The sequence below is a fragment of the Ailuropoda melanoleuca genome, chromosome 7 (genome assembly GCF_002007445.2).
Source record: "Ailuropoda melanoleuca isolate Jingjing chromosome 7, ASM200744v2, whole genome shotgun sequence".
NCBI lineage: Eukaryota > Metazoa > Chordata > Mammalia > Carnivora > Ursidae > Ailuropoda > Ailuropoda melanoleuca.
The window spans coordinates 33,647,069-33,659,217 of NC_048224.1; the positions used below are offsets into that span (position 1 = coordinate 33,647,069).

At 37.6% G+C, this 12,149-nt stretch overlaps 3 protein-coding genes across 3 annotated transcripts; all 3 read left to right on the top strand.

The window, feature by feature from the left end:
- The first annotated feature begins 3,285 nt into the window (after window positions 1-3,285).
- LOC117803146 (olfactory receptor 13D1-like) lies at window positions 3,286-4,242 on the top strand. The gene is given in 3 exon segments (XM_034665566.1): window positions 3,286-3,763; window positions 3,765-3,832; window positions 4,025-4,242. Coding segments are annotated over 3 exon segments (759 nt in total). The 5' UTR covers window positions 3,286-3,290.
- A 2,691-nt stretch (window positions 4,243-6,933) lies between these two features.
- Window positions 6,934-7,886, top strand: LOC117803147 (olfactory receptor 13D1-like). Its single transcript, XM_034665568.1, has 2 exons — window positions 6,934-7,482; window positions 7,675-7,886. Exons 1-2 carry the CDS (start codon window positions 6,939-6,941, stop codon window positions 7,884-7,886), a joined length of 756 nt encoding a protein of 251 aa, XP_034521459.1. The 5' UTR covers window positions 6,934-6,938.
- A 1,657-nt stretch (window positions 7,887-9,543) lies between these two features.
- Window positions 9,544-10,493, top strand: LOC117802922 (olfactory receptor 13D1-like). The gene has a single exon (XM_034663711.1). It carries the CDS (start codon window positions 9,549-9,551, stop codon window positions 10,491-10,493), a length of 945 nt encoding a protein of 314 aa, XP_034519602.1. The 5' UTR covers window positions 9,544-9,548.
- Window positions 10,494-12,149: the final 1,656 nt, after the last annotated feature.

Below are 12,149 nucleotides of genomic sequence, written 5' to 3' on the forward strand. Positions count from 1 at the left end.
GGATTTTCTTAATTTCTCTTTCTGGTGCTTCATTATTAGTGTATAGAAATGCAACAGATTTCTGTATATTGATTTTGTATCCTGTGACTTTACTAAATTCATTTCACAATTCTAGTAGTTTTTGGTAGAGTCTTTAGGGTTTTCTGAATACAGTATCATGTCATCTGCAAAAAGTGAAGGTTTTACTTCCTCTTTACCAATTTGGATGCCTTTTATTTTTTGTCATCTAATGGCCTTGGTTACGACTTCCAGTACTGTGTTGAATAAAAGTGATAAGAGTGGACATTCTTGTCTTGTTCCTGACCTTAGGGGAAAAGTTCTGTTTCTCTGCATCAGGGATGATGTTAGCTGTGGGTTTTTTCATAAGTGGCCTCTTCGATGTTGAGATATGTTCCCTCTACACCTACTTTGTTGAGGGTTTTTATCATGAATGGATGTTTACTTTGTCAAATGCTTTTTCTACATCTGCTGAAATGATCACATGGTTTTTATCCTTTCTTGTATTGATGTGCTGTATCCCACTGATTGTTTTGTGACTATTGAAACACGCTTGCATCCTGGGAATAAATTCCACTTGAGTGTGGTGAATGGTTTTTTTAATGTATTTTTTGGATTCAGTTTGCTAGTATATTGTTGAAGATTTTTAAAATACTTCTGACTTCTACAGTCATATAATATACATATTCTTCATGTTATGAAAACTTGGAGAATGAGGGAAAATTTGAAATGAAGAAAAATTAAGAATATTAATAATGCTTCCAAATGTATTTCAGAGAAAACTAGTTAACATTTTGCTGTGGCTTTTTTTCAGCCACATATATACAAATTATAATCATTTATAGTGCCCCGAAATTTCCTATTTTAATGTAACATTATACCATGAGCATTTTCCTTTCCCTTTACTCGTCTCCAAGATGACAATTTCTATTGGTTGTATAACATATGAAGGTATGTCATCTCATGAATATAGAATGACCCATGATCAACACAAATCAGACTTTCCAGCAACCTAAAAGAAAAAGAATTGTTGCAACTGTTCAAATGCTGATTGAAACTGAAACATGAAAGAACATGCAATAATACATCAATAAATAAATATCATTTATTTCTCTTCTATTCAGTGGATCATTCAGAAGAAAAAAAAATGTTAAATAATAATAATAGTGCTAATANATAATAGTGCTAATGCCAATCTTTGACGACTTTTATAAATACACTCCAGAGTTTCGCCATTTTGAATTATGTGACCCAATGATCTGATAGAGATGATCTTTATTATATTAATTATGTATCCTCCCATATCTAGATTTCTAAGAAATTTTACTAAGAATGAGTACAGTATTTTATCAAATGTTTTCTGGCATGTTATTAGACGAACATGTGTTTTGATTTTTTGCCTATTTGTTTAGTGTATTATATTGATAGATTTTCAGGTATTAATTTGGAATTTCATTAATTCATGAAATAAAGTATATCACTTTAGTATACAGTTTGGATGTACTTTATTTATGATTCTTATATATATGCATAAATAATATTGATCATAGTTTTCTTCTATCCTTGACAATTTGGATCAATAGGCTATTTTAGTTTGATATAATGTTTTTGTAAAATGTTCCACATTTTTTCCACATTGAAACGTCATACAGCACAGACATTGTTCTTGAAAAACAAACAATTTTTAACAATTTTAAGCAATATTTTAAGCTTGAAACAAGCTTAAAATTACTCTCATAAGCACTCTGCATCCAGCTTCTATTTTCAAAAACAAGTGCTCATAATGGGATCTCTATTATCTATGATAGTATACTAGGCAGAGTTTGAGCTGTATAGATGAATAAAGGAAGGAGTCTATGACAGACATTAAGTACAGAGTGCTATGACAGTCCTGACAAGGGGCATCCTCCTCAAAACAGGAGGTGAGATTGTTTTCCTAGAAAAGGTCATGTCTAAGTTAGGAGGGGTCCTTCTAGCTTAAGAAAGCAACATGTACAAATCATAAGGAAGAAGGGAGCCTAGGTGGCTCAGTCGATTAAGCGTCTGCCTTCCCCTCAGGTCATGATCCCAGTCCTGTGATGGAGCCCCTAGCTGGGCTCCCTCCTCAGCGGGGAGCATGCTTCGCCCTCTTCCTCTATTCCTCCCCCCTTCTCATGCTCTCTCACAAGTTCTCTCTCTCAAATAAATAAAATCTTTAAATTAAAAAAATGCATAAGGAAGAGTACTATGGGAGACTGAAAGAAATAGCCGGCCTCTGCAGAGCAGTTAGGGTGTTAGTGGTGCCTCCAGATTTCTACAGTAGAAGAATCAAGGGGTAACAATGTGATTGGTGGAGGAGCTGGAGGACTTTTCTTGAAGTTGTTTTGCATAGGAAGCACACTGTTTTACACGGATGATACTTTCCTGTTAAAATGTTTTTTGTATGGTTGCTGATGAAGATCATGAGGAAACAAAACCTCCCTTGACACCACCATAGGAGAAGAAAAGGCAAAAGTGAAAGCAAAGGTAAGTGGCGAAGTTCAGATAGGCCCACCTGGCATGTTGATTCAGTGGTTCTGGTAAACTCACTGTTTCTGTTTTCTCTTGTTTTGACCTAAATTCTGAGAAGTGGCTTCCCTCATCTGGTACCTTTTTTGAACAGAGAGAAAGCCATTCCTCCTTCATCTTTGTGTGTGTATGTATATATTAAATATACATATTCAATATTACTATATTACATAGGGTAAATATAATTACATATTATGTATATGCCATGTTGGAACCACCTACTATTATAGATGCCTAAAAGATTTTACCTACATTGATTCTAATGACAACTTAACAAATAATTATTGTTTTTTCCCAGCTTACTATGAGCTGAGATCCTGAAAAAAGGAAGTTTACTAAAGTTATATCCAGGTTAAATGATATGGTGCTAAATCTACATAATCTTTTAGAGACCAGCTTCATCAGAAAACAGCTTTAATTTAAAATTTTCCATTAATAAAGACACCTTTACATATCTACATCTGAAAGCAGTTTGTCCTAAATTTTATTTGGCACTTCCCAGTAGAATTTTTGGAGTACTAACAGCCTTGACTATGCTGCTGTGTAATCCTCAGATGTTTTGGATTTCTCAAAGCCTTACTACCATCCATCACCAATAAAATAAATACCACATCCCTCCTCTTTTGATTCCTAGGAGTGTTTCAGGATAAATCAAATACAATATTGGAAGTGAAGATGTACTAAAAATCTACATTATAAATTTAAATTTCCCTGAGTCTCATCCTTTTCCAAACACTGAAAGTAACATGGAACACATGAAGATGGGGAATTACTCGCCTGTGACCGAATTCATTCTGGTGGGACTTTCCAAATACCCAGTGCTCCAGTTTTTTCTTTCCATGCTCTGCCTCATCATGTATGTGATAATTCTGCTGGGAAATAGCCTCCTCATTATCATCAGCATACTGGATTCTCGCCTCCACACCCCCATGTACTTCTTCCTTGGGAACCTCTCGTTCCTGGACATCTGCTATACATCATCGACCGTTCCTCCAATGCTCATCATATTTAGCTCTGAGACAAAATCCATCTCCTTCATTGGCTGTGCTCTGCAGATGGTTGTCTCCCTTGGGTTGGGTTGCACTGAGTGTGTTCTCCTGGCTGTGATGGCCTATGATCGGTATGTGGCCATCTGCAACCCACTGAGGTACTCCATCATCATGAACAGAGTGCTTTATGTGCACATGGCTGCTTGGTCCTGGATCATAGGCTATCTGACCTTTATTGCAAACAGTCATGACAATGATATTGCCGTTTTGTGGGAATAACGTTATCGACCATATTACCTGTGAGATCCTGGCCCTTCTTAAACTCATCTGCTCAGATATCACCATCAATGTGATTATCATGACAATGGTAGGTATTATTATATTGGTGATTCCCCTACTGCTAATTTTCATCTCTTATGTTTTTATCCTCTCTTCCATCCTGAGAATTAATTCTGCTGAAGGGAGAAAGAAAGCTTTTTCTACCTGTTCAGCCCACCTGACTGTGGTTATATTATTCTATGGTTCAGCCCTTTTTATGTACATGAAGCCCAAGTCAAAGGACACAAACACTTCTGATGAGATCATTGGGCTGTTTTATGGAGTGATAACCCCGATGTTAAACCCCATCATCTACAGTTTGAGGAATAAAGAAGTGAATGAAGCCATGAAGAAAGTTCTGGGGAGACATCTGCATTTATTGAAATCATGAAAGGCTTTAAGACATGTGATATCCTAAATGGGTAAATAGATCTTGTTTTTTTTAATTCAATTAATTAACATATGCATTATTTGTTTCAGATGTAGAGGTTAGTGATTCATCAGTCTTATACAATACCCAGTGCTCATTACATCATGTGCCCTACTTAATGCCCATCACCCAGTTACACCATCCCCTCACCACCCTCACCTCCAGCAACTCTCGGTTTGTTTCCTATGATTAAGAGTCTCTTATGGTTTGTTTGTCTCACTGACTTTGTCTTGTTTTATTTTTTCCTCTCTTCCCCTATGATCCAATGTTTTGTTTCTTAAATTCCACATATGAGTGAGATTGTATGATAATTGTCTTTCTCTGACCGACTTATTTCGCTTAGCATAATACCCTCTAGTTCCATCCACATCATTGCAGATGGTAAGATTTCATTTTTTGATAGCTAAGTAGTATTCCATTGTATGGAATCTTCTTTATCCATTCATCTGTCGATGGACATCAAGGCTCTTTCCATAGTTTGGCTATTGTGGACATCGCTGCTATAAACATTGGGATGAGGCGCCCCNATGTTAAATAATAATAATAGTGCTAATACCAATCTTTGACGACTTTTATAAATACACTCCAGAGTTTCGCCATTTTGAATTATGTGACCCAATGATCTGATAGAGATGATCTTTATTATATTAATTATGTATCCTCCCATATCTAGATTTCTAAGAAATTTTACTAAGAATGAGTACAGTATTTTATCAAATGTTTTCTGGCATGTTATTAGATGAACATGTGTTTTGATTTTTTGCCTATTTGTTTAGTGTATTATATTGATAGATTTTCAGGTATTAATTTGGAATTTCATTAATTCATGAAATAAAGTATATCACTTTAGTATACAGTTTGGATGTACTTTATTTATGATTCTTATATATATGCATAAATAATATTGATCATAGTTTTCTTCTATCCTTGACAATTTGGATCAATAGGCTATTTTAGTTTGATATAATGTTTTTGTAAAATGTTCCACATTTTTTCCACATTGAAACGTCATACAGCACAGACATTGTTCTTGAAAAACAAACAATTTTTAACAATTTTAAGCAATATTTTAAGCTTGAAACAAGCTTAAAATTACTCTCATAAGCACTCTGCATCCAGCTTCTATTTTCAAAAACAAGTGCTCATAATGGGATCTCTATTATCTATGATAGTATACTAGGCAGAGTTTGAGCTGTATAGATGAATAAATGAAGGAGTCTATGACAGACATTAAGTACAGAGTGCTACGACAGTCCTGACAAGGGGCATCCTCCTCAAAACAGGAGGTGAGATTGTTTTCCTAGAAAAGGTCATGTCTAAGTTAGGAGGGGTCCTTCTAGCTTAAGAAAGCAACATGTACAAATCATAAGGAAGAAGGGAGCCTAGGTGGCTCAGTCGATTAAGCGTCTGCCTTCCCCTCAGGTCATGATCCCAGTCCTGTGATGGAGCCCCTAGCTGGGCTCCCTCCTCAGCGGGGAGCATGCTTCGCCCTCTTCCTCTATTCCTCCCCCCTTCTCATGCTCTCTCACAAGTTCTCTCTCTCAAATAAATAAAATCTTTAAATTAAAAAAATGCATAAGGAAGAGTACTATGGGAGACTGAAAGAAATAGCCGGCCTCTGCAGAGCAGTTAGGGTGTTAGTGGTGCCTCCAGATTTCTACAGTAGAAGAATCAAGGGGTAACAATGTGATTGGTGGAGGAGCTGGAGGACTTTTCTTGAAGTTGTTTTGCATAGGAAGCACACTGTTTTACACGGATGATACTTTCCTGTTAAAATAGTTTTTGTATGGTTGCTGATGAAGATCATGAGGAAACAAAACCTCCCTTGACACCACCATAGGAGAAGAAAAGGCAAAAGTGAAAGCAAAGGTAAGTGGCGAAGTTCAGATAGGCCCACCTGGCATGTTGATTCAGTGGTTCTGGTAAACTCACTGTTTCTGTTTTCTCTTGTTTTGACCTAAATTCTGAGAAGTGGCTTCCCTCATCTGGTACCTTTTTTGAACAGAGAGAAAGCCATTCCTCCTTCATCTTTGTGTGTGTATGTATATATTAAATATACATATTCAATATTACTATATTACATAGGGTAAATATAATTACATATTATGTATATGCCATGTTGGAACCACCTACTATTATAGATGCCTAAAAGATTTTACCTACATTGATTCTAATGACAACTTAACAAATAATTATTGTTTTTTCCCAGCTTACTATGAGCTGAGATCCTGAAAAAAAGAAGTTTACTAAAGTTATATCCAGGTTAAATGATATGGTGCTAGATCTACATAATCTTTTAGAGACCAGCTTCATCAGAAAACAGCTTTAATTTAAAATTTTCCATTAATAAAGACACCTTTACATATCTACATCTGAAAGCAGTTTGTCCTAAATTTTATTTGGCACTTCCCAGTAGAATTTTTGGAGTACTAACAGCCTTGACTATGCTGCTGTGTAATCCTCAGATGTTTTGGATTTCTCAAAGCCTTACTACCATCCATCACCAATAAAATAAATACCACATCCCTCCTCTTTTGATTCCTAGGAGTGTTTCAGGATAAATCAAATACAATATTGGAAGTGAAGATGTACTAAAAATCTACATTATAAATTTAAATTTCCCTGAGTCTCATCCTTTTCCAAACACTGAAAGTAACATGGAACACATGAAGATGGGGAATTACTCGCCTGTGACCGAATTCATTCTGGTGGGACTTTCCAAATACCCAGTGCTCCAGTTTTTTCTTTCCATGCTCTGCCTCATCACGTATGTGATAATTCTGCTGGGAAATAGCCTCCTCATTATCATCAGCATACTGGATTCTCGCCTCCACACCCCCATGTACTTCTTCCTTGGGAACCTCTCGTTCCTGGACATCTGCTATACATCATCGACCGTTCCTCCAATGCTCATCATATTTAGCTCTGAGACAAAATCCATCTCCTTCATTGGCTGTGCTCTGCAGATGGTTGTCTCCCTTGGGTTGGGTTGCACTGAGTGTGTTCTCCTGGCTGTGATGGCCTATGATCGGTATGTGGCCATCTGCAACCCACTGAGGTACTCCATCATCATGAACAGAGTGCTTTATGTGCACATGGCTGCTTGGTCCTGGATCATAGGCTATCTGACCTCCTTATTGCAAACAGTCATGACAATGATATTGCCGTTTTGTGGGAATAACGTTATCGACCATATTACCTGTGAGATCCTGGCCCTTCTTAAACTCATCTGCTCAGATATCACCATCAATGTGATTATCATGACAATGGTAGGTATTATTATATTGGTGATTCCCCTACTGCTAATTTTCATCTCTTATGTTTTTATCCTCTCTTCCATCCTGAGAATTAATTCTGCTGAAGGGAGAAAGAAAGCTTTTTCTACCTGTTCAGCCCACCTGACTGTGGTTATATTATTCTATGGTTCAGCCCTTTTTATGTACATGAAGCCCAAGTCAAAGGACACAAACACTTCTGATGAGATCATTGGGCTGTTTTATGGAGTGATAACCCCGATGTTAAACCCCATCATCTACAGTTTGAGGAATAAAGAAGTGAATGAAGCCATGAAGAAAGTTCTGNTTTTCAAAAACAAGTGCTCATAATGGGATCTCTATTATCTATGATAGTATACTAGGCAGAGTTTGAGCTGTATAGATGAATAAATGAAGGAGTCTATGACAGACATTAAGTACAGAGTGCTACGACAGTCCTGACAAGGGGCATCCTCCTCAAAACAGGAGGTGAGATTGTTTTCCTAGAAAAGGTCATGTCTAAGTTAGGAGGGGTCCTTCTAGCTTAAGAAAGCAACATGTACAAATCATAAGGAAGAAGGGAGCCTAGGTGGCTCAGTCGATTAAGCGTCTGCCTTCCCCTCAGGTCATGATCCCAGTCCTGTGATGGAGCCCCTAGCTGGGCTCCCTCCTCAGCGGGGAGCATGCTTCGCCCTCTTCCTCTATTCCTCCCCCCTTCTCATGCTCTCTCACAAGTTCTCTCTCTCAAATAAATAAAANTCTCACCTCCAGCAACTCTCGGTTTGTTTCCTATGATTAAGAGTCTCTTATGGTTTGTCTCACTGACTTTGTCTTGTTTCATTTTTTCCTCTCTTCCCCTATGATCCAATGTTTTGTTTCTTAAATTCCACATATGAGTGAGATTGTATGATAATTGTCTTTNAAAAATGCATAAGGAAGAGTACTATGGGAGACTGAAAGAAATAGCCGGCCTCTGCAGAGCAGTTAGGGTGTTAGTGGTGCCTCCAGATTTCTACAGTAGAAGAATCAAGGGGTAACAATGTGATTGGTGGAGGAGCTGGAGGACTTTTCTTGAAGTTGTTTTGCATAGGAAGCACACTGTTTTACACGGATGATACTTTCCTGTTAAAATGTTTTTTGTATGGTTGCTGATGAAGATCATGAGGAAACAAAACCTCCCTTGACACCACCATAGGAGAAGAAAAGGCAAAAGTGAAAGCAAAGGTAAGTGGCGAAGTTCAGATAGGCCCACCTGGCATGTTGATTCAGTGGTTCTGGTAAACTCACTGTTTCTGTTTTCTCTTGTTTTGACCTAAATTCTGAGAAGTGGCTTCCCTCATCTGGTACCTTTTTTGAACAGAGAGAAAGCCATTCCTCCTTCATCTTTGTGTGTGTATGTATATATTAAATATACATATTCAATATTACTATATTACATAGGGTAAATATAATTACATATTATGTATATGCCATGTTGGAACCACCTACTATTATAGATGCCTAAAAGATTTTACCTACATTGATTCTAATGACAACTTAACAAATAATTATTGTTTTTTCCCAGCTTACTATGAGCTGAGATCCTGAAAAAAGGAAGTTTACTAAAGTTATATCCAGGTTAAATGATATGGTGCTAAATCTACATAATCTTTTAGAGACCAGCTTCATCAGAAAACAGCTTTAATTTAAAATTTTCCATTAATAAAGACACCTTTACATATCTACATCTGAAAGCAGTTTGTCCTAAATTTTATTTGGCACTTCCCAGTAGAATTTTTGGAGTACTAACAGCCTTGACTATGCTGCTGTGTAATCCTCAGATGTTTTGGATTTCTCAAAGCCTTACTACCATCCATCACCAATAAAATAAATACCACATCCCTCCTCTTTTGATTCCTAGGAGTGTTTCAGGATAAATCAAATACAATATTGGAAGTGAAGATGTACTAAAAATCTACATTATAAATTTTAAATTTCCCTGAGTCTCATCCTTTTCCAAACACTGAAAGTAACATGGAACACATGAAGATGGGGAATTACTCGCCTGTGACCGAATTCATTCTGGTGGGACTTTCCAAATACCCAGTGCTCCAGTTTTTTCTTTCCATGCTCTGCCTCATCACGTATGTGATAATTCTGCTGGGAAATAGCCTCCTCATTATCATCAGCATACTGGATTCTCGCCTCCACACCCCCATGTACTTCTTCCTTGGGAACCTCTCGTTCCTGGACATCTGCTATACATCATCGACCGTTCCTCCAATGCTCATCATATTTAGCTCTGAGACAAAATCCATCTCCTTCATTGGCTGTGCTCTGCAGATGGTTGTCTCCCTTGGGTTGAGTTGCACTGAGTGTGTTCTCCTGGCTGTGATGGCCTATGATCGGTATGTGGCCATCTGCAACCCACTGAGGTACTCCATCATCATGAACAGAGTGCTTTATGTGCACATGGCTGCTTGGTCCTGGATCATAGGCTATCTGACCTCCCTATTGCAAACAGTCATGACAATGATATTGCCGTTTTGTGGGAATAACGTTATCGACCATATTACCTGTGAGTTACTGGCCCTTCTTAAACTCATCTGCTCAGATATCACCATCAATGTGATTATCATGACAATGGTAGGTATTATTATATTGGTGATTCCCCTACTGCTAATTTTCATCTCTTATGTTTTTATCCTCTCTTCCATCCTGAGAATTAATTCTGCTGAAGGGAGAAAGAAAGCTTTTTCTACCTGTTCAGCCCACCTGACTGTGGTTATATTATTCTATGGTTCAGCCCTTTTTATGTACATGAAGCCCAAGTCAAAGGACACAAACACTTCTGATGAGATCATTGGGCTGTTTTATGGAGTGATAACCCCGATGTTAAACCCCATCATCTACAGTTTGAGGAATAAAGAAGTGAATGAAGCCATGAAGAAAGTTCTGGGAGACATCTGCATTTATTGAAATCATGAAAGGCTTTAAGACATGTGATATCCTAAATGGGTAAATAGATCTTGTTTTTTTTAATTCAATTAATTAACATATGCATTATTTGTTTCAGATGTAGAGGTTAGTGATTCATCAGTCTTATACAATACCCAGTGCTCATTACATCATGTGCCCTACTTAATGCCCATCACCCAGTTACACCATCCCCTCACCACCCTCACCTCCAGCAACTCTCGGTTTGTTTCCTATGATTAAGAGTCTCTTATGGTTTGTTTGTCTCACTGACTTTGTCTTGTTTTATTTTTTCCTCTCTTCCCCTATGATCCAATGTTTTGTTTCTTAAATTCCACATATGAGTGAGATTGTATGATAATTGTCTTTCTCTGACCGACTTATTTCGCTTAGCATAATACCCTCTAGTTCCATCCACATCATTGCAGATGGTAAGATTTCATTTTTTGATAGCTAAGTAGTATTCCATTGTATGGAATCTTCTTTATCCATTCATCTGTCGATGGACATCAAGGCTCTTTCCATAGTTTGGCTATTGTGGACATCGCTGCTATAAACATTGGGATGAGGCGCCCCTTCAGGTCACTACTTTTGTATCATTGGAGTAAATACCCAGTAGTGCAATTACTGGGTCATAGGGGAGCTCTATTTTCAACTTTTTGAGGAACCTCCATACTGTTTTCCAGAGTGGCTGCACCAGCTTGCATTCCCACCAACAATATAAGAGGGTTCCCCTTTTTTTGCATCCTTGACAAAATCTGTTGTTTCCTGACTTGTTAATTTTAGCCATCCTGACAGGCGTGATGTGGTATCTCATAGTGCTGTTGATTTGTATTTCCCTGATACTGAATGATGCTGAGCATTTTTTCATGTGTCTGTTGGCCATTTGAATGTCTTCTTAGGAGGAATGTCTGTTCATGTCTTCTGCCCATTTCTTGATTGAATTATTCCGTAGGTGTTGAGTTTATTAAGTACTTAATAGATTTAGATACTAGCCCTTTATCAGATATGTCATTTGCAAATATCTTCTCCCAATCTGTGGGTTGTCTTTTGGTTTTGTCGACTGTTCCCTTTGCTGTGCAAAAGCTTTTTATCTTGATTAAGTCCCAATAGTTCATTTTTGCCTTTGTTTCCCTTGCTTTTCGAGACATGATGAGCAAGAAGTTGCTGTGGCCAAGATCACAGGGGTTGCTGCCTGTGTTCTCTACAATTGTGGCGTATTCCTATCTCACATTTAGATCTTTCACCCATTTGAGTCTATTTTTGTGTATGGTGTTAGGAAATGGTCCAGTTTCACTCTTTTGCATGTGGCTGTCCAATTTTCCCAACACCATTTATTGAAGATACTGTCTTTTTTTTTCCCCCCTATTGGATATTCTTGCCTGCTTTGTCAAAGATTAGTTGACCATAGAGTTGAGGGTCCATTTCTGGGTTCTCTATTCTGTTCCATTAATCTATGTATCTATTTTTGTGCCAGTACCATACTATCTTGATGCTTACAGTTTTGTAATAGATCTTGAAGTCCGGCATTGTGATGCCACCAGCTTTGGTTTTCTTTTTCAACATTCCTCTGGCTATTTGGGGTCTTTTCTGGGTCTCTACAAATGTTGGGATTATTTGTTCCAGTTCTGTGAAAAAAGTTGATGGTATTTTGATAGG